At 39.4% G+C, this 22,003-nt stretch overlaps 1 protein-coding gene across 2 annotated transcripts in view; it reads left to right on the top strand.

Moving 5' to 3' along the window:
* LOC114481274 (supervillin-like) overlaps positions 1 to 22,003 on the top strand; it is a 66,580-nt gene that overhangs the window by 33,717 nt on the left and 10,860 nt on the right. For both annotated transcript variants that reach the window (XM_028475959.1, XM_028475960.1), the window contains 13 exons: positions 3,277 to 3,374; positions 5,088 to 5,187; positions 5,910 to 6,421; positions 8,195 to 8,330; positions 15,851 to 15,998; positions 17,680 to 17,757; positions 17,971 to 18,057; positions 18,185 to 18,368; positions 18,879 to 19,051; positions 20,583 to 20,738; positions 20,860 to 20,996; positions 21,185 to 21,332; positions 21,487 to 21,632. In XM_028475959.1, coding sequence (XP_028331760.1) covers positions 3,277 to 3,374; positions 5,088 to 5,187; positions 5,910 to 6,421; positions 8,195 to 8,330; positions 15,851 to 15,998; positions 17,680 to 17,757; positions 17,971 to 18,057; positions 18,185 to 18,368; positions 18,879 to 19,051; positions 20,583 to 20,738; positions 20,860 to 20,996; positions 21,185 to 21,332; positions 21,487 to 21,632 — 2,103 coding nt within the window. The remainder of the gene's footprint in view (positions 1 to 3,276; positions 3,375 to 5,087; positions 5,188 to 5,909; positions 6,422 to 8,194; positions 8,331 to 15,850; positions 15,999 to 17,679; positions 17,758 to 17,970; positions 18,058 to 18,184; positions 18,369 to 18,878; positions 19,052 to 20,582; positions 20,739 to 20,859; positions 20,997 to 21,184; positions 21,333 to 21,486; positions 21,633 to 22,003) is intronic.

The raw sequence follows: 22,003 nt of genomic DNA on the forward strand, positions 1-22,003 counted from the left end.
AGACCAGAATGAACCAAGACCCAGACAAGACCAAAACCAAGATAACAAGAAGAGCATCTTCTCTCTTTAAAATAAGTTTTTTTTTTTTTAAATAAATTTGACTGACAAAAACAACTCTCTTAAAGCACAACATCTGAAATCTTGACCAATTGGTTCGAGTAACGTCTAGCAAAAATATATATATTTCTATGTATTTAAAAGCCACTAACATGCCCCAAATAATTTTAAATATCTTAAAATACGATATTTATTTGTCAGGTGATTGAGGCCTAGAGTAAGTATTCAGAGGTAAGTTGGACTGATGTCGAAAAATCAGTGAGCTAATGCTAATGGTTTGGAGTCAAATTACAACATATTTAATCAGGAACAGTTCCAAGTGCTTCCTCTCATTATCACATTAATGAAGTTGAAGAATAGCAGATCAGTGCTGGTCTCCAATGGTCTTGATGGAAAATCTCTAGGCCAGTTGGAGACAAGACCAAAGACCTGTTTAAACAAAACCTCAACTTAACTATTCAAAAAGAAGACAACATTAATCTCTCTGGGACTGTTACATGGAAGTCAAGTGAAACTTCAAAGGAACCATCAAAGGCAATCATCAGAACTCTTCTGATGAAGACTGGCAGTTGACAGTTGACACATGCCGGGAGATACAAATTTCCTGAAAAACCTTGTTTGAATAAACGAAACCTTAACTTAAAGCTGATATCCGGAGTTTCTGAGAAATCTTATGTTTTTGTATGATTCTTTTGAAATGCAAAAAAATACTTAACTAGTCTTTCACTATGGTCTACTGCCGGTTTTCATTCATATACAATAATGTATATAAGTCCCTCCTTCGTCCTAAAGACCCCTATACAAATTGAAACGATCACCGAGTGCGCCCAGCCAATAGGCTTCGACTTAGTGTTTTTGAGACTGTCAATCAAAGTGAATGCGCAACCGTGCACGGAAACAATGCCGCGTCACAAGTAAATATGATTTTAGCTCTTACCTGACCCATAGACCTATATCAATGTGACCTTGTTATGATCCGCGATGCGTGTGCAGAAAAGTAGAGGCGTGGGGGAGGAAGTGGAGCTGTTGAAGGCGGGACATTGATACATCCTCTCAGAAACTCCAGATAGCAGCTTCAACATACCATTCAAAAAGAAGACAAAACGAATCTCGCTGGAAATAAGACCAAGACTATCGAAATGTGGTCCCGAGACAGGATTGGAAACCAATGAATGGTCTAGAAGATGCACCCTGGTTTGATTTTTTTTGTGTATACACAGGTTTTTTATTGACCATCAGGAGATTAACTAATGTTGGCAGCAAGTTATTCCAACTGAATAGAAGCTGCTGGAAAATAGCAGGCTTTACCGTTTGTATTCCACATCTCGTTTTACCTTCCCCATCCTGTCCTGTGTGCTGACCGAGGTCCCTGTTGTTTTAAGGTGTCCAACATGACCAGCACAAACTCTGGCAGAATTCCCATTTCCGTCATGTTCAACGAATCATTCCTTTATCCTCTACAGTAACAGTGAGTCACGGTCTCCATCAGGAGAGACGAAGAAGGAGTGAACCTAAACTACATCTGTTTTTAGGCGTAAAGATGGACAAGTTGGAGGTTTTAAAATACAGCTCATTTATGATATGAATTCCCTGATTAATCCCTCCCAAGTGCATTAAGGGCTGTTTTTCAGGCAGCTGTTGATCACGCTGGGAAGAAAAAGAGCTTGTTCTTTACACTGATTGAGTAACTACTGAAAGCACGCTGTTGTTGAAGGTTCTGTAATCTCTGCACAGCAGGGGACCCACTTATCTTCACGCAGGTCAACCTGGGGTTGCAGAGAAGTGTTACTGTAACTGACAAAGATCTCACATAGTTGCACATTGACTCTGGACACATATTATTACAAAGTCAAAGAACTGCACTGAAAAAGTTTGTCTGCTTTATTTCAACAAGAATGGATGACCTGGAGAGTATTTTCAGTTTTTTCAGAGACAAAATTGGGCAGATGTTCAATAATTATTGAATTCACAAAGATTGAATAACTTTTTTTAGGCTTTGCTAGAATTCAATTTCCATGATTTAACTAGCCTGACCAAAAGATGACATGCTAATAAGCTGGAATCACAGCATCCAGTGTTTTACTTGGACATGAAAAACAACATTATCTCATTTCTAGTGTCTTTTTGTCCTCAAAGGGTATTTGAATTTCACGTTGTTAACGTTCTCCATTGTTTATTTGATTATACGTCCCAAGACACATTTGGAGGTTCTTTTATGCAGTTCTACTTTATTACACTCTATGAACGACACAAGTTGGAGGAAGTGTCCGCTCTGTAAGTAGCAGCATGGGTTAAAATTGATAGTGAGTCACTTAGCTGGAGCATTGCCAGTGGGTTTGATTACAGCAATATAGTAAAACAAACTACAGTAATACCGCCGAGGAAAAAGAGATTACGTGATAAATGTAGTGCAAATAGTCCTTGGATTAAATGAGGTCACAGACAGACAGAGGTGACGAGCAACGAAGTACAAATACTTTGTTACTTTACATAAGTAGATTTTTCTGGTGTCTGTACTTTACTTGAGTATTCCTTTTTTTGGTGACTTTTAACTTTAAATTTTACTTCTTAATTATTGAAACAAATATCTGTACTTTCTACTGGCAACATTTTGGTAGTTTGATCTTTTTTCTGTTAGGCTGGTCCTTTAATTTTATAGTTAATATTTTCAAATTCTTAAAAATGCTCTGAGTTTTATTGAGCATTTGCACTTTTTTTTTTCTTGACAAATTTTATTTACAATTTTTATTTATTATGAGTGTTTAATTCTCCAGGTGTTCAAAGGAGACAGATTTAACTTGTTTCCATCAACCAGTATCCTACAAGTTCTTAAAAAAATAAAAATATATGAAATTTGCTGGTTTAAGAACCGTTGAAGGGGCATTGGTTTTACTTTTGACTTTTTTACTTAAGTACATTTAGTAACATGTACTTTAACTCAAGTAAGGGAGCAACTTCAATACTTTTCCTTTTACCAGAGTATTTTTTTATTCAAGTATCTATACTTTTACTTGAGTACTGAAGACTAGTACTTTTGCCACCAGTAGAAAGCCATAAAGCCACTCGTGTGTTGTAAGGGTTAACAGTTTCAAGTGAAGGGGAGGAGCTCTTCCCATTCTTTCACGTTCCTTCTGCACATATTCCACTTATGTCGCCTTGAACTTAACTTTTCTGTCATGACTAAGGCTTGACCTTTAGGCTTCCGCTTTTTTCCTGTAGGAGACGGAGGGGGTCGATGATGGAGGCACCCAAAGGTGTGCTGGTGATAGAGTTCGGACCAGGTTAGTCGGCGCTAATGAAGATCAAGTCTCAACCAGGTGAGCGTCTCCCACCACAGCATTTATTACACCCTACTAAAAACCCATTGGGGTGTGGCAAATAAGATGTCTATACTAAGTTGACTCTATGTGATCCTTATACATGTGTAGGGTGTGTTGTTTATATACCTTAACAACAGCTGACACACTCGCACAAACACGAGTGATTGTATACTGCACTGAGGTAATTACAGAGTGTTTGAAAGGCTGCCTTTATGTTTTTGAAGTAAAGCAGATGAACCTGCTGAGCTTGGCTTTTAATGCCCCTCACATGAATGTACATGCAGAAATACACAGGCCGGGCCGAGGTCTGGGTTATCGCAGTGACACAATCCAGATTGTAGTTAATAGCAGCAGATTGAAGTTGCCGCCTGTGCTTAGCGCTGTAACAACTGGTGTGTGTGTGTGTGTGTGCTCGGATAATAAAAACACAGGTGAGTACAACCCTGTCACTAGTGTGATGTTATATTTGAGGAATCGGCAGAATTTGAGAACTTTTAAGATTATCTTTGATCTTAAAAAGATGTAGCTTCCAATGATGTAGCTTTACAGCATTGGAACAATAGCTCAGCCTGAACAATTTCAATATGTGTAACATCTAATTACCTCATCTAAGGAGGTTATATCTTTGCCAGTGTTTGTTTATTTGTTTGTTTGTCTGTTAGCAAGATTAAAAGTCTTGTCAAAAGATTTTGACTAAATTTGAACCAAAAATAGACTTTACGTCATGGAAGATTCCATTAAATTTTGGACAGGATTCGGATCAATATACTGATTCTGAATCAGTTTTAAAAAATTGGAAAAATACCTATCATTATTGGCAGAATTTCAAACTTAGTTAAGTTTGTTTGACTTGGTTATATCAGGTTGGTTCCTCAATTATCCCACTGAGTTTCATCCGGATTGATTCCGGTTTGTGCATTTCATCGCAATTATTTGAAAAAAAAATAAAAATTGGGCGCCCATACTTTTGGACCCACTGTAGTGTTTATAATTTGGAGAGGAATTTCTTCCAAGCCTTTAAAATTTGAATGAATCAGTGAACTGTTAAACAGCCAATATATGGCAAAGAGGAGAATTTGCCCTTAGCGGAGGTTTGCCTTCTCCTGGAGTTCTTGTCAATAACATTTCTTAAGACAAGATGAACTAATAAACCAGTAGAAACGGCTTCCTTTCTGGCCCATCTTTCATCATAAAGCCTTGAGTCATATTTCTAATTGCCGGTAGAGACTCGTTGTGTTTGGACAAGTTGTGGCAACAATGTAATGCTTTAGACCGTTTGTTTTCTTTCTCATATTTTAGTAAAAGTGTGTTTTATCTCTGGACTTTTTGTGAAATGGGCATGATATACCTTGTCTGAGTCTGCCGTGGTCGCTTGCTGCACCCAGGTCTGGATAGTTGGTTGGAGAAGATGGATAATAGATAGATAGATAATCCTGCACTGCTTGTTGTCGTGTTGCTACAGATGCCATTTTCAAAGCCTGATAGCAATCGAATACCTCAGCGATGCACTCATTCTGTTTGTTTAACCACTTATCACAACTGGGACAGTCAGTTTCACAATCATACTCTTCATTTCCTGTCTGAATTACAGATAATAATAAGAAGAATAAAGATAATGTTGTGGTCTTTCTTAGTTTTTTTCTGTTCACAGTAAAAACCAATTGACACAAATATTTTTCCATAATCTTTACACGTGGGCGGATACGTCAGCTGTCCTCCAAAGGACGAAGGCAGCCCAATGGATGAGAAGGAGTCTACAGATGGAGTTTCAACGATGGAACAGTACCAGTATGTAACCAAAGAAAAAAAGGTTAGCTTTTTCTTACATTTATTTAATTAACTTAAAGAGCAATAAGAACGGCATTGCCAATGCAAATGATTGCACACACGAGTCGTGACGCACTTTATTTTTAACTGTTTTCGATAGAGTAGATTACCTCACCTACGCACACACACACACACACACACACACACGTCATGCACTCTGGTGTTCATTAAAGCGGACCACCAGGTTTGGGCTGCACTTTCACACTCAGCTGGCTTCACAGCCTTCTTCGTCCTTCATCTCCTCTTAAATCAGCGCTGCTTCTTGACCTTCAACCCTTCATATGGGCTGTTGTTCCAGCTGCTGTTATTAGCATTGGTACGTACGCCAACAGTGAGTTTTGCTATTTAAAGGGGCACAACATTTTTTTTTTATCATTATCTTTAGAAAAAATTCTTTGGACTTTAATCCATGCAGCACATGTTCTCAGTTACCTGCGCTTAGGATTTCAACAAAGACTGTTATTATTAAGCACGTTTTGCCTCTCGCTGTTCTCGACATTTGTATTTCTTTGCTCCATCTATTATCCTATAATTCTCTTAGTCCTTGCGATCATCTATTTTGCTCATCTGACTGAATGTCAGACAAGGAAAGGAAAGTGAATTGTGATTGTTCACTATAGACTTCAGCTCTTTGAAATGTATTAAAAGCGTTGCGGTTCGCAGTGACTTTATTCTCCCTCCCTGTTTTTCTCCTCTCATCATCAGTCTTCAAGGCCTCTGTCTGACAGAGATTCCTCCCCCCCTCCCAGCCCTCCCCACCACTCTGCCTTCTCCCTGCAGCGCCAGGACTCAGGGCCCCAAGGCATCAAGGGAATCCTGAAGAAAAGCCGCTCCACCAGCGTGGAGTCGGACCACAGCGAGGGCTCGGCGCCAGAGCGTGCACCAGTCAGGCAAAGCAGCGTCACCCTGAGTCACCCTGAGAGCGAGGAAGAGGAGGAGGAGGAGGAGGAGGAGGAGGAGGAGGAGGAGATGGATGAAGAGGTCAATGGTGATCACAACAAAGAGGATGATGCATTAACTGATGATGTCACTGACGGAGGGGGCTTCAGCGTACACAGACAGCAGAGGTGGGGCAGCAGCAGCAGCAGCTACAGCTTTGAGGAGATGAGGAGTCCTTCACCTGACGAGAGTTTGGGGAGAAACTCGTCTGTGTCGGAGGATGTCGAGGACTTGGAGGGCAGCTTGGATGGAAGTCTTAGCTCATCTCTCAAACAGAGGTCAGAATTATCACAAAGAGTTTCAGCACAGTGACCAGAAATGTTGTGACACATTCTTTAAATATTTACTCACACTTTCAAGTTCTGCCAGTGTGAATAATCATTGCAACCTTAAAAGTAAGTTTGCATTGTAAACATGTGGTATGAAAAGTGTTTCTCTCTTTCTTTCTTCATTCTTTGTCTCAAACCTCACGACAGAATCAAAATCAAAACATTGAATACATATGTTTTAATCTCTAAACAATGAAAAACAAGGTAGAAATAGATTTAACACAAATTGTACATATGTATCCTTCAGTTTGAGAAGGGGCACAATGAAGCAAAAGTTTATCTAATTCTGACCCTCCTTTCTATCAGTGACCAACTCTCAGCATAAAGTGTTATTTTAAATCTTATATTGACTGGACATGGAGTCAAATAAGCACTAAGATTGAATTTAATTTATTTATTCTGAACGTGTAAGAAAAAAACAGAGTCATCATAAACAAAATACAATCACCCATGTGAAAAAAGAACAAATAATAAGAAAAGAAAAGAAAACGTTGAAGGTGAACTGTTAACAATGTATTTCATGTGCAGAACATTTACATGCTCGAAAGGCAGAAGGTAGAAGTTTATTAATTTCTCCATAATAAGGTTTACATCAATTACTATATATTTAGGCATAATAGTCCTCATAATAATAGGCAGTGGGAATACAATTCTTCAAAAAAATGCATTTGAACTACAACAGAAACAGAAAGTAACAGTATAGTGCAATTAAGTGCAGGTCGAGACTAAATGGTACAGGTTTTCTTCTCATTTTGCAACTCTGCATTATTATTATTTTTTTCATATTTTAATTTTAATTTTATATTTTTTTTTTTACACCCCCATTTAATCATGCAGTAACATTGAGATTAAAAACATGCTGTTGTTTCTGCCAGACTAGATATTAAAATAAATGCTTTTGACTTGGTCAGCGTTGCTCAGTCCTCGTTCTGCAGAGCGCCTAGTCGGCGTGTTTTTGCAGGTTTGTGCCCCTCCAGGACTTAACCTGGGTAATCCTCTGGGTTATTAAGAGTAAATGACCTACACACTGAGGGGCGGATTCACTAATATCTGAAATAAAGGGTGGTAAACCAGTTGCTTCCCTTAATCTGAGAAATTCACTAAGATTGCAGCAATGACTGGAGCACGTGTAGAAGTGGTGCAGACACACGTTCTTAAAATTGTGAATTAATTCATCCCAAATATATTAACTTGAGATCTGAAGATGCCTCGGTCATCTTTCCTCACCCCTGCCCCTTCTCCTCACAAATGTCACTGCTGTCATCACTGCACAAAAAGATTTGACAGTTACCATCTGGTTGTGGGCCATGCTAAATATATACATAAAAACAAAGGCAGCAATGAAGTCTAGGTTTGATGAATTGCATTGCGTCCCCTGCATTAATTTATTTGCATGTCCTCCTCCCATTTTTTTGCTCACCATGTGAGCTCTGCCTACTATGCACATTAATCAGAGGGAAACGCGCTAAATGGATTGAGGGCACATTACGACCTACAGCAGCAGCCACACACTCCTGATTCGATGGGGTTTGTACGGCTTATTAGCTTGTGTAGTGACGTTTGCACACGTTTTAATACCCCTAAACCTTTAGTGAATCCGCCCCTCAATGTGAGAACACCCTCGACTATATCTAATAAACCTCCATGACATCAGAAACTCACAGGTGTGTAGTAACAGCTCGTGTTTTTAGTGAATATAATGTAATCCTTGTCCTTTCTCAGACTTGCAGAGTTAACAAGTGGTGAAAGTAAACGGAGGGACAAGCCGAAGAAGTCCAAGCCCTCCGATCAGATCCAGACATCACTCGCTGATCGATTCAATCAGCTTCAAGACAATGAAAATGCCTGGAAGAAGAAGGTGAGCATTTTATAACATCAGAAACATGTCAGAGATCATTTGGAGTAAATGCGAGCTTTTGTTTGAGGTCAAAGGTGGTGATGATGGAAGTGCCGTGATTGAATCAGGATGACTTTAAGGTTTATTTTGTTTTTGAAACTACATTACTAAAGCGAACCACATGTGGTTGTACCTCTCAATTACGACCCATAGTCTTGGCAGCGAACACCATTTTCCTCTGCTGAGTCAGCTTGTTTTCTTGAATAGCTGCCAAGAGGTTGTTAGGTTAGGAGGGCTCTGGGTTGAGGCGCATTTTGGGGCGTGGTGACACCAAAAACCCAAGTGATCCTCGACCTAACAAGGCTTCCACGAAGATCGGAGGACACACATCCTGCCTCTTGTGAAAATAAAACACTACACCGTGACCAAACAGCTGCAGAACGCCCAAACTAATGCTTCCTTCCTTTCTCTAACAGCTTTCCTTCTCTCTCCTCTCTTCACCTTTTCTCAAAGTCAGGAAAATAATGTCCTTTTTAAGCTAGCGTTTGTGCCCTTTACAAAGATATTTACAGATACTGAGCGTTTGTGTTAGTTCAGCAAAAATGTTTAGCCCAGCTAAGGCTGCATAGTTAATCAAATTTTGTTTGTGATCACAAAGAGCCCACATTTAAAATGTGGGCTCTGCTGCATATCAGGCTCTTTCTTAACCATTAGTCAGCAGTAGTATTGAGTAATTGGTGGAATGATGAGAACTGTGAGCTGTAATTGTTTCCAATGAGTTGCATTTCGTGAAAGCACTCTGTAACAGTGTATTTATTCAGTTAACCCTTGGTACATTTAAAATTCTGAGGTTAATTTATTTTTTGGGTATCATTTTTATTTAAAGGTGCAGTCTGCAACTCATATTTACTAAAGCTGTCACTATGTAAGGACAGCTTTACATCAAACTTTAGTAGTTTGTGTGAAAAAAAACAGGCTCATTGAGTCCCTCCTGCTGCTCCTGCTGCCTTTGGCAGATTGACAGAATGCACCGCGACCAAGCAAAAACAACCAATCAGAGCTAGGATATCACAGGCCCCGCCCCTTTCCCAGAAGCTAGAGCGCCGTCTTTTTTACAGTGTATGGTCTGGAGGAGTAGAAGATGGAATTGGTGACTTTTCTGCTTGAAAGGTAATTACTGCTGCTTGATTTACATTATTTTTGATTTGTAATTGTTACACTAGAACTCTGTAGTGCATGTGTTGTTCATGTGCGCACAGCAGCCTCCATGTGGGCTGCTGTAAGTGACACTTGTGAGTTGTTGCTGCTGAGGTGTGTGCACATAGAGAGAGAAGCGCTGCAGTAATATGCTTTTAACAGAGCATGTTATATTATTGTGATGTTGCTGTCGGGCAAACGTTAGCTTGTTAGCTCCTCTGAGGGAGGGACTTTGGAAAGTTTGGAGGCAGGGCAAGAGAGCAGCGGGGAGGGAGGGGGAGAGAGGGATCTGAAGGTCGCGGACTGCACCTTTAAAGCTTAATTGTGCAATGTAAACTGTTCATATATAGTTTTTTTTTTTTTTTTTTTTTTTCTTTAAAAAGTAGTACAGATGATAAGTAATTGTGATTACAATATTGATAAAAAATAATTTTGGCCATAATCGTGCAGGCCTAAGCCCAGGGGTTCTCAACTGGTCTTACCCTGGGACCCACATTTTGCCAGGGTCATTAAATCATGACCCACTTTTTTTTAGAAATCTACAGACCAAATTTAGTTTTTCAAAAATTGCTGTTGAAAACAAACAAATATAATATTTTTGAAAACATAAATGTACATATTTTCCTGTGCAACATGCGTTTCACAGCATGCCTGAAAATGTTCTTTTAAAATAAAAGACAAGTCCAACATAAGAGACAATAAGTATTTATTTATTTTTGACCAGCTGTCCGCGACCCACTTTCGGTTCCCAACCCACCAGTTGAGAAACACTGGTTTAGCCAACACATGCAAAGGCAACAGGTGACTTTGATGGAGGCGTGTGCAGGTTTTTACATGCTCTTCACTTTTTAGAAACAAGACCACCCGCACATCACAAACTGAAGACTAGAACCAAAGTGGTCCTCTGTGGATACAGGAAAGTACTGGTATCTAAAGAATAAAAGTTCTCCATTGGATATCCCTAAAGCCTTCAGCTGGAGTCAGTGTGAGATGATGTCATGTGTATGTATCAAACAGAGCATCTTTCTGGCCAGGAGTCTGTTAAGACTCAGGGAAATCTGAGTCCAAAATATGAGCTAACCTTGGGAAAAAAAATAAGCTTTATGAGTAGGTACAGTCTGCCAACATTGCTGCAAATCCCTCATCAAATGTCTGAAATGATGTCATTAAATATCTGTGTGCTTTTTCCTCATTATGAGAATTGAACATGAAGTCGGTAAGAATTATGTTGATGATAATAACCAATGAAGGCACAAAGTCTGCATCCTCAACACTAATATTAGAGTTTTGGATTGTTTTGCTGGCTCCTGTTTGCTGCAGCTGACACCACAGAACCCTGGGAAAGCAGCGTTTGTCACAGACACAGCTAATAGACGGTTGGACTAAATAACTGGCATGGATTTCCTGCCCCCATGGTACATTTACTCACAGCTTGTGACTATTCTTGTTACATTTCCGTTTCGCTGGTTTTCCTGTTTATTCCTGTTTAGTCCTGGTCCTTGTAGCTCACACACTGGTCAGGCTGCATCAGATGTTTTTTTGCACTTGGGTTGATTTGTGGCTCCAACATGCATCGGTGCAGATCAGTGGACTCCAGATGTTTCCTGTTAGGCTCGTTTAGCTTGTCTGCGTACACCGTGGTGTTGTAAAGTGATGCCCTGTTGTAAATTAAATTTAAAAAGGTCCTGCAGTGTCAAGAGGAATGCCTGTTATCATAAGCTGTAGTGACATGTCCCCAGGTTCATCATTGATGATATCTGACCAATACAAGCTTTTATTACTTTTTCCAACATCTTTTTTTCCCATCACTCCTTAAATCAAGACATTAGAGGAGTATTGCATTTTGTGGTTTAAATCTTTAAAGACTCACTAAATGTCCACGTTTTATATTCCTTTAATGGCTCCAAACCCTCCCACTATCACTGCGCTGACGGCTGAAGCTGCCGCTCCCACACAACCACTTTACTGCTACTTATTAGCTATAAATATTCCTCTTAGTGTGCCCATTCCAGAAAGGTAGTTGGAAAAAAAGCATCTTGATAAGCTTAACTCTGTTATCTCAGTATTTATGTGGCACAGTTGGATCCGAGGAAGAAAGCCTCACAAATGTGATGTTTAAATATGAGCGTGCCCAAAAAAGACATTTAAATATCAGTGAAATTGTTTTTTTGTTGTTGTTGTTTTTTTTACAGCGCAAAATTTGACAGATGTATTATTTATAGGGTAAAATGTATTTTTTTATCACATTTTACTGATGTGATTAAAGTGATCTGCAGTAAAACTGAGGGAAATGACATGTTGCCAAAAAAAAAGAGAAATTATCACAAGAATACTTAATTTATTATTTAATTTATTTCTGCGTCTTAGACTATTTCTTGTGGAAAATTAGAAGCTGTAAGTTATTTTTAATAAAAATGGTAACTGTAATTCAAAGTGTCGTGAGAGGACTCTGAACGTCTGCGCCTTCTCTTGGCTCCGTGTTCAAGCTGTAGAAAAAAGGGCATCTTGACTGTATTATTCAGCCAATTGGAGATCAATTTACAAACCAGGTGTTCCTTGAGCTGTTACTAAAGTCGATTTGCATTCACGTCCTAAAGGTGCAATGCCAATCCAGCAGGAAAATCCCAATAACAGCAAAGCAAATAAAAAAACAGCAAGAACAACATAGAAAAACGACAGTCTGAAGGTGCGTTCACACCAAACGCGACTCTGGCAACTAGATTACGTTCAAATTCAATTTAAACCGTCAAGCGACTGGCGCGACTCCGTGACTCAATCGCGCAATCTGAGTCGCTTAAAGTTTTGAACTTTTCACGCAACTTCAACTTCGAGTTGACGCTTTGTCGTGACGTCCAATCGGCAATGAATTTCCCCTCACATCCGCCCCCCGTCGACATAAGAAGGGTGTGTCTGCAGAGCCGGAGGCTGCACTAAGAGGAATCCAGCGAGAGCGCTGTGCACTTCTACAGTTGCACGTTTACAGCACTTTTTTATAGACGGCAGGAGTCAAACACAATTTTCCTTTTTTGTGTGTTCAGCTTTTATATTTATTTATTATTGAAAAAAAGAAGTGTGCAGCCCCCTTAGTGCAGCCTCCAGCTCCGCAGACGGATACTATTGCACGCCACTGGGGTAGACGAAGTGCTGAAGCGAGCGAAAAGCGCTACTATGTTCAAGCGACTCATCGCAGGCGATTTAAGCAACCATAGAAGTCATACAACCTGTGAAGTCGTGTTTGGGGTGAACTACTACTATTTTTTTTTTTATCAATGTTGTAATCGCGATTATAGTCACAATTATTCATCATGTAAGGTAAAAATCTGTTATTACACTTTTTTTTGAACAAACAATGTGTGTACAGTTTATAGTGCAAAATGAAGCTTTAAAAAATGAACACGAGAATGTAATATGTACCAAAGGCCTCCTGAGTAAATATACTATTACAGAGTGCAGAGCCCGTATTTTTAATGTAAATATTGCCGACGAATAAGTCAATTTAATCGTGGCAACCGAAATTGTGATCACGATTAAAATGTAATTTAATTGTACAGCCCTAGTGTGAACGCATCATCAACAACAAATCGACTCTGAACAGACTTTATATTGTACAAAATGCTGCTGCCAGACTTTTCACGGGTGCACCCAGATCAGCCCACATTACCCTCATTTTATTTCATCTTCATTGGCTCCCGGTCAAATTTCGTATTGTATTCGTATTTCGTATATCGCTGACACTTCAGGCCAGGGTCTCCTAAAGATCCCCAAAACTCGTATTAAAACCCAGGGAGACCTGGCGTTCCAGGCTGTGGCCCCCAGACTCTGGAATGACCTGCACCAGTCCCTCCATGAGCTTGACTGTGTGGTTGAATAGATTTTTAACTTTTATTATCCTTATTATCCTTTTATGATGCTGTTGTTGTAAATTCACCTTTGTTTTACTATCCTTTTATGATGTTGATCCTGTTGTTTTAATTTATCCTCTGTTCTGTGCAGCACTTTTATCTGAGAAAAGCACTTTATAAATAAAAATTATTTACTTACTTACTTTATGATACTGCTCAACGCCGATCCCTGTTTGGATTAGAAACGGGGAGTGAAGGGGGGAGCATGGTTGTGTTCATTCCAGACTCACATATTCTCCAAACTACAGATTTAATGAAGTGAATAAAATTGTGTGAATTCTACTTCAAAGGAACTAAAGAGTTAGTTGATAACCCACAATGCCTCGAATGAATGTAGTGTGTGAGTGGGTGTTGCTGGTGGTCGGAGTGGCCGATGGCGCACTATGTCAGCCTCGCTTCCGTCATTCTGCCCCAGGGCAGCTGTGGCTACAATAGTAGCTTACCACCACTAAGTGTGGAGTTTAATTCTGTAAACCGTCTTTGAGTGTCCAAAAAGCGCCATATAAAAATTATGTATTATTATTGTTTTTATCATTTAGTTGTTCACCTGAGCCCACATTGCACATCATTGTCTTCTTTCTAATGTAGTGTTAGTGACGCTCACCCATGCAGTGTGAAGTTAATGATTATTTTCTCCTCTTTTAATAACTTAAACTCCTCCAACTTCTCCTCAGCTCTCTACTCGCTCATAATTTCCCTTTCTTCTCCTTCCCCTTTTATCCTTTTTTTCTAGTTTCCTCTGTCCTTTGTGCTCCCTGGCCTCAGACTCCACCCATTTTCTTTGACACCTTCCTGTCAGCCCTCCCCTATCCCTTCAGGTGAGTGTGTGCCTTGCTACATGTGTTCTGAATATGTGTGCCTGCATGCTTGCTTTCTTCTTATCTCTAACCCCTCTCCCTCTGAGAGGTCGGAGCTGTCAGCGCGCTACGTGTTGCTACATTTGCCGTCCTGCAGGTGGTCGACGTCTGTGTTTGGCTGAGCCTTAGAGTTCAGCGGGCCTGAGAAAAATGGTTTCCTGTGAGAAGGTTTGAGGCCCCGTGCTTTGCTCTCCTCTCTGGGGTCCTGTCAGGACGAGGTATTTCCCCTCGCTGATGGACTCCAGAGATAAGCTGCTGGCTGGAGGGGCCGTGCCATTTCCAGTTAATCCTATTCAGGATGGGACTATTGTTGGTTCTGAACACATTTCAGTCATTACAGTACACATGGAAATCTGTTAGTTGTTATCCTAAACTTTTTAATGATACAAAAACTACTTTAAATCAGCCTTGTGGTACGAACATTTGTATTTTTGAGTCCACAAGAGTGTCCAGGGATAATGTTCCCACAAGATGCAACATGTTACGCATTGAAGTACAGAAATAAGCTGCGAGAATGCTGAGTAGGAAGAAAATGCAACAGCATGGATTGTTTTAAAGTTTGGTTTGTGTTATGGACCACAGCAACTGCATTTAGTCACCACAATGTTTGTGTAATGACAAAATAAATATAACTTAAATATACAATAGCATATAAAGGGGTTATACTGACTCTGAGGTGTTATACTGACTTTAAAGGGTTATACTGACTCTGAGGTGTTGTTTTTGACTCTGAAGGACTATACTGACTCCGAGGGGTTCAGCTTATGCATCCTCATTTGCACATTTTTTGGGAAATACTGCTTGTCTAGTTACCAGTACTTTCAGAATTAATTTGTAAATAATTTTAAAGGCCAAATCTTTGAATTTATTATTTTACCTGTTCTGCCCCAGTGTCAAAAGTCCCCAATAAAGGCAAAATATAGCTTTTCATATTTGCTACAAGGTGCACAATGCTTATATTTTGCATCACCCAAAATGTATGTCTGAATGGTTTTTAGTAGAACATTTGATTAAAATACAGTTCACGCTTTTCTAAATCATCAGTGAGCGCTGACAGTATTTGTTATCACAGGTTTACAGTTGATGTGAAAACATAAATATGTTTTAAAAAAAATGCTCGGCAAGCGATTTACCTAAATTAATCCATTCCCATCATGAATGAATAATGAATAGAAATGTCTGGAAATGCACTCATGACTTCCACTGGGAGTGCTGTGGCCAGTAAATCTCCCCCATACTGTATGTGTTATAGTTAAAGAAAATTAAACCGTATTGAATACTGTAAGAGTCAGAATATGAAGTACATTTTGGTGCTTTCGTGTAAAGAGTAATGCTGGATTAGATTGGGAAAAGCCGTGGAAACTGTTTGATTTATTTTTGGAATTGTAGCCTCTGTCGAAATATTCATAAAGTTATGATGTTTTTATAATTAGTACAGCATTTGTGTCCTTCATTCTCCATTTTCAGTAACTCTGTTATCTCGGTTCAAACAGCAGCAGCGCTGCTTATTCCTCTTAAGTGTCAAGGTCTGTGTTAACAACAACGTTCATGCTGCACGGTGGTGATTCAACTGGCTTTCCTACAGAAGTCCAACTTGGATCTGGAGCCTAAGACGTCCCTGGCTGAGAGGATGAAGATCCTGAAGGATAAAGAGGAGCAGTGGAAGAACAAAGGCAAAGGAGCGGCCAACGACTCGGTGCAGTTCACTGTGGCTGGACGCATGGCAAAGAGAGGTGAACTTCACACTCTGCAGTGTTTGTTTTGGTTTACAGGGATCCACTGCTTGTTTTGTTACTTATTCACCTTTGTGGAATGAACAGAGATGTTCTAAGGTAGGGGTGTCAGGCTTATTTTTTGCTCAGGGGCCAGTTACAGTGCAGTTTGTGCTCAAGTGGGCCACAGATTCTGCAGTTTTAACACTAATGTGCCCAAGTTTCAACTTCCACGTATAACTGATCTATACAGTTTAAAATGCGCCAACAGTATCTAAGCAGTAAGTGACAGATATCAGTCCCTGCAAGATCAATACTTCAAAAATCCTTGATTTTGTGACCAATGTTTTGTCCTTTAGAAGACTTTTGTGGGAAAATGCTTGGAATTCAGAAAAATTTAGTTATTTCCACAAAAAGCCCCTGCAAATATTGTTATTGTATTAAATCTGCATTTGGAAGGACAAAGAAAGCTACAACTTAAATATTTGATGATTTTTTTTTTTCATTTTTACTTTTTCCTTTAGGCCAAATTGGATGATCTAAAGGGCCGGATTTAGCCCCCGGGCCTTGAGTTTGACACCTGTGTTCTAAGGCCTGAACGTGTAACAGTGTGACATTAATGCATTTCTGAAAGTTCAACGAAACAAGTTGCCACATCTGACCAAACTAAAATCTACAAAAACTAAACAGTAATCTGTTTCTCCTCATCCAACTTTGCTTTATACCACACTCCTACTTTTCATTACTTGTGTTGAAGCTAGAACAAATCAGAAAACGTGTAGTTTGACCCTCCAGGAACAGAGTTCAAACACTTTTTTGTGAGCATTTATCAGTGAAGAATGCTATATTCTGGTTTTCTCTTTTACTTCCTTCCTAAAGAATTGATAAACATGTGACGCAATGTTAAACTGTCCTTTGCGCCAAAAGATGGTAGTCACCTGAGGTTTGCCATTTGAGAGTGGTGTGGGAGCTGTGTCTCATATATAGAAAGGGTGCAGTTTAACATTTGGGGCACATCATCTGTAGTGATCCTTTAAATCACGGGATGTTTTTAACACTGGACACCCTCATCAAAGGTGGACAACTACAGGGTGATCAAGCCTGAGCCTGCGTCCCATAACTGTCTCCCACTCTCTCCTATCTGGAGCTTTTTTGGTCTGTGCACTTTGATCTATTTCTTGCTAGGAAGTATCTGCTCTTTGAATAGATAATGGTGTAAAGCAAGTTTTTACATTTGTTTTTGTAATATATTTGTCTAAGGTACTATTTTTAAATTCTCAGTCGTTTTTTTTTTGGTAAAATCTGCAAGTTTGTAGCAACTTGTACTGAGTTGCTGTACTGTAAAAAAAAAAAAAAAAAAAAAATGCGGGGGGGTAAGCTAAGTTGACACTTTTTAAAATGTGTATATAGGTCAATAGTTATTTTTCAGTTCTGAATGATCATTCATATAAAATGGTAAAATGGGGGGGGGTTAATACAGTTGTTTTAATAAATTGCATTTCCATACAAGTGACCCAGTATTTTCCTCAAAAATGTTGTAATTAATTGTGATTAAAATTAATGTAATGATCAAGGACAAAGGAAAAGCACACGCACGTCATCCTGAGCCGTCTGTAGATGCTTCCTGTTATTTGGCAGGAGAGGCTCTCTTGTAATTATAGAGTTATGTGAAGTTGTAATTCTTCTTTTGTTGTGTCACCAGGTCTCGTGTCAGGCAAAGAAGTGCCGCCTATTATCTCCCTCAAGAAGGCTCACGGCACGCCCACCAAACCACATGAAGGTTAGTGTCTGTTTAAGTGGTTGATACAACATGTCACATACAGTACTTCCTTAGATCTAGATGAGTTGTCTTTTTTAAGCAATTACAGCGCTAACTGGAGAAAAAAAAAACTAAATCATTTATTAAGTTTGTTTAAAGTACAAATATAAGTTACTGCTAAATGTTAGACACAGATCAGATTTTAGTGAGTTTGTATGCTTTGTTTATCCACAGAAATTTCTAGCAGGACTGATGTCAAGGTTGAAGGCGACCAAAGACTGGACAAACTAGAGTCTTTCCTGGACAAGTTACACAGTAAAGGTAGAATGCTATTAACTATTGCTACTAAGTAACTAAGTTTAACTTAGTCTTTTTTCCTTTTTTTTTTTTTTTTGTCACTTCCTGTGCCATCATTTGTGTTTCCTGATGATATGTTTGGGGCCAGCAGGGGTGAGCAAAAGCAGGACATCCACCATCGAAGTGACAGCGGAGACGGAGAAAGAAGTGATGACGCTGGACGATGAGGAAACGTTTGGCAACTTTTACAAATCCGTCGCCACGTCGATAGTCCAGAATTCCAGTGTGGTCGTGACCGAAGACGACCTCAGCCAGATCCAAGCCAACTCTCCAAAGTTAGTTTAGGATATACGTTTGTTTATTTTCATTTTTATTAATTTATTGATTTATTTTTTTTCCAAAATATTTTTCACTACACATTTTTGGCACTCAATTAACAAAGTTTTCCACATTTGATACAGAAATTACGTGCAGAAAAAAAACCCAACAGGATCAGGCATCAACTAAAACAAAATAAAACTGACAATAATGACAGCAGCAGTGGAAATAATAGCAATAATAGTGTTAAACAAATAGTCAAAGCAAATCAATAAATATTGGATATCCATAAGATTAAAAAGAGAAAAAAGGGTTTTATATAGACACACACATACCCATAGACATATGAACGTATACACGTATAAATACACAGAATAAAAATAATAAAACATATTTTATATACATTTATTTCTGTGCATTTCACTCTTGCCTAGCACAAAATCACCAAAAATCATTATTATTCATTTGATCTTAGCTGCTGTAATGTAGTAAGCATTGCTTTGTTGTTGTTGTTTTTTTGTGTCCAGGCTCACTTCTGCTGTTGCTGAACACAAGCGAGCTGTGCGCCCAGCCAGGAGGAACCAGGGCTCCAGGAACCCTCTGAGGGCTCTGGCTGCCCGCAATGACATTCGCCAGGTGTACACGGAGCAGAGGCTGAACGTGGCCTCTGTGGAGACCAAGAGGATCCAAGTAGAGAGAAGTACGACAAGCTCACCATGCTTTAGAGCACGAGGGTCACACTCATTTTAGCTCATATGGACCAGTTTGATCTAAAGTGGAGAAAATAGTAAGTCAGTACATTTTATTTCTTGGAGGGAGGACAAGAACAGGAGAAACTGTGGGTCGCTATGGGCATGGGAGGCGCGCCCATATTTAGATGGTAAATGGGAAAACAACAGGAGGAGAGGTGAGGAGAAAAAGCAGGTTTTAAACTAACTTTGTACAATATAAAACTAGGGAAAAAAAACTCCTCGGCGTACGTGCACAAAGGCAAAACACAGTCACAAACAGAGAGGAGAAAAGAAGGGATTGCCAGCCGCTGGGGGGCGTGTGAGTGCAGCCTCTGCAGGCGCTTCACATGCTTTTTTGTAGCTTACGGCGGGGAGGGGGGACATAGGGCCTGCTACCATAAATCCAATCATGTAGATGTTCTCAACCGAAAGCATGGACAGACACACGACCTGCCACTTCTTCCAGGAATCCATCGTGTATAAACGTTCCGTCCGGACACACGGGCTCAACCCTGCCCTGTCTTTTTGTAAAAAAATGGGAGTATTTTAACATTATTGGGGCATGGTTTTCACTTCACGTATGAATGATACATAAAGTATGTCAGGCACCAACAATATCCAGGTAATAAGTGACAGATATCAGTCCCTGCAAAATCATCACTTAAATTTACTTGCTTTTGTGATCAATTTTTACTTAAATTGGGGGATATTTTGTGGAAAAATTCAGCGTTCTTTCAACAATTTCAGATTATAAAGTACTTCCATCATGTGGTTTGGATTTGAATTGTTGATTATTTAAAAGGGACAATGCACATTAATAAACAGACATGCTGTAAATGAGCCAGTTAGCCAAAAAAGGCTAGTTTTCATCTGGTGTCCCTGGACATATTTTAAAAGGCAACTTAGAATGTAAAATATATTAAATACAGAGAGAATACAACAAGACAAAAGGGAACAAGTAAAACAAATAACAATAAGTACTGATAAAACAAGCCTGGACTTAAACTCTCAGAATTTCCACACAGTATATTACAACAAAACACAGTTCAAATAAAAGAGTTAATCCATACTTAACGTAAGAGAAACAAACAATGTACCAAAATGAAGCACGGGACAACTGTGAGCCCTGCAAATAATTTGGTGTTTAATTGAATTTGTGTATGTGGAAGGACTCTGATATCTACATCTGAATTAGTCTGAAATTTACACTATGGTTTAATCTTTACTTTCTTCTGTGGGCCACATTGAATATAAGTATTATTTTAGTTTTATATACAGAGAATAAATATTAGATTTGGGTTATTCTTATTCATTTAAAACATGCAATAAGGTGTGCATTGCTTTTTTTGTGTGATTTTAGTTTGGAGAGTATTTCTGCTCACCAAGAACCTACAACTTACACCAACACAGACACGTTTTATGCACAACGTCCTATCGGAGGCGTGTCAAAGCAGGAAACACCATTCAGTCCTTTTGACGATTGCCTTTCTTCTTCCCCAGTGGCCAAACACTCCAACCTGGCAGACGTGGCTTTAGCGGGTCTCGCCAGCAAGGAGAACTTCCGCAAAGTGAGCCTGCGCAGCGTCAAGTCAACGGATGTCGTTACCAACAACAGCGCGCTGCCTTTCAACAAACTTATGCTGATTCGCATCAAAGGTTAGAAAACAGCAAAGAGTTAAAGCTCAGAGGCAATTCGGGTCATATTTTTTTTCATTTGGGAACTTAAGGAGGTCTTTTGTGTTTTTATTAAAAGTTTAAGGCTGGTTTTTGCACGCAGGTCGGCGACATATCCAGGTGCGCTTGATGGAGCCAACAGCTCGCTCCCTAAACAGCGGCGACTGTTTTCTTCTTATTACGCCAAAGCACTGCTTTATGTGGAGCGGAGAGTTTGCCAACGTCATTGAGAAGGCCAAGGTACTAGCTTAAATAACAAAAACGAACCGGAAATGTTATTTCTTAGCTGTGTTTCAGTGAGGCCATCCAGAAGTCACCCTAATGTAAAAAAAACTAATAATAATTTAGAATCCAAATGGTTACGAAAGAGATTTGAGGCTTTTTTTGTTATTTTCAATCAAGTTTTGACTGGATTTTTGTGTGAACAGGCGTCGGAGATGGCGTCATTCGTTCAGGCTAAGAGAGACCTTGGCTGTAAGGCCTCGCAGGTGACGGTGCTGGAGGAGGGTATTAACGCCGAGAGCAGATGGGCCAAAGAGTTCTGGAGCCTGCTGGGTGGAAAAACCAAATACAGAGGTACGTGCACGGATTGATTTATCATTAAAAAAAAAAAGATCACGCTCTGAAAGAGATTATCAGCTCAGCTCGGATGATTTCACATAAAGTGTATATGTTTTTTTGTGCACCGTGTGTGTGTGTGTGTGTTTTTTTTTTTTTTTTTTTTTTTAAGGTGCGGGAGAACCTGAGGAGGACGAGCTGTATGAGAGTGGTGTGCTGGACTCTAATGGAGTGTACAGACTCCAGGGAGACAAACTGGTGCCACATGAAGAGGCATGGGCGTCCATTCCCAGCGTGTCTCTGCTCGACTCCAAAGAGGTAACAACTCATCTGATTCCACACACACACACACCAGGGTTGGGTTTATTACATTTTTCAGTTACAATTACATTCTCAATTACCCATGTTCAATTACGATTACAGTGACCAGCATTTTTTCCAATTACAATTAAACTACAATTATTTTTTACCCTCAGAAAGTCAATTATAATGAAGTTCTCAATTACTAAAATTCAATTACGGTACAATTAATCACATTTACTGACCCTGAAAAAATTACCATTTTAAAGTTACATTTCCTCTTGTGTTAGCTTTCTGATACCATGTCTTATAATAACGAAATCAGCTGTAAAATACACTAAAACAAATACATATAATTTAATTTCTTTCCTTTCTGTTGGTTACTTTGT

The sequence above is a fragment of the Gouania willdenowi genome, chromosome 19 (genome assembly GCF_900634775.1).
Source record: "Gouania willdenowi chromosome 19, fGouWil2.1, whole genome shotgun sequence".
NCBI lineage: Eukaryota > Metazoa > Chordata > Actinopteri > Blenniiformes > Gobiesocidae > Gouania > Gouania willdenowi.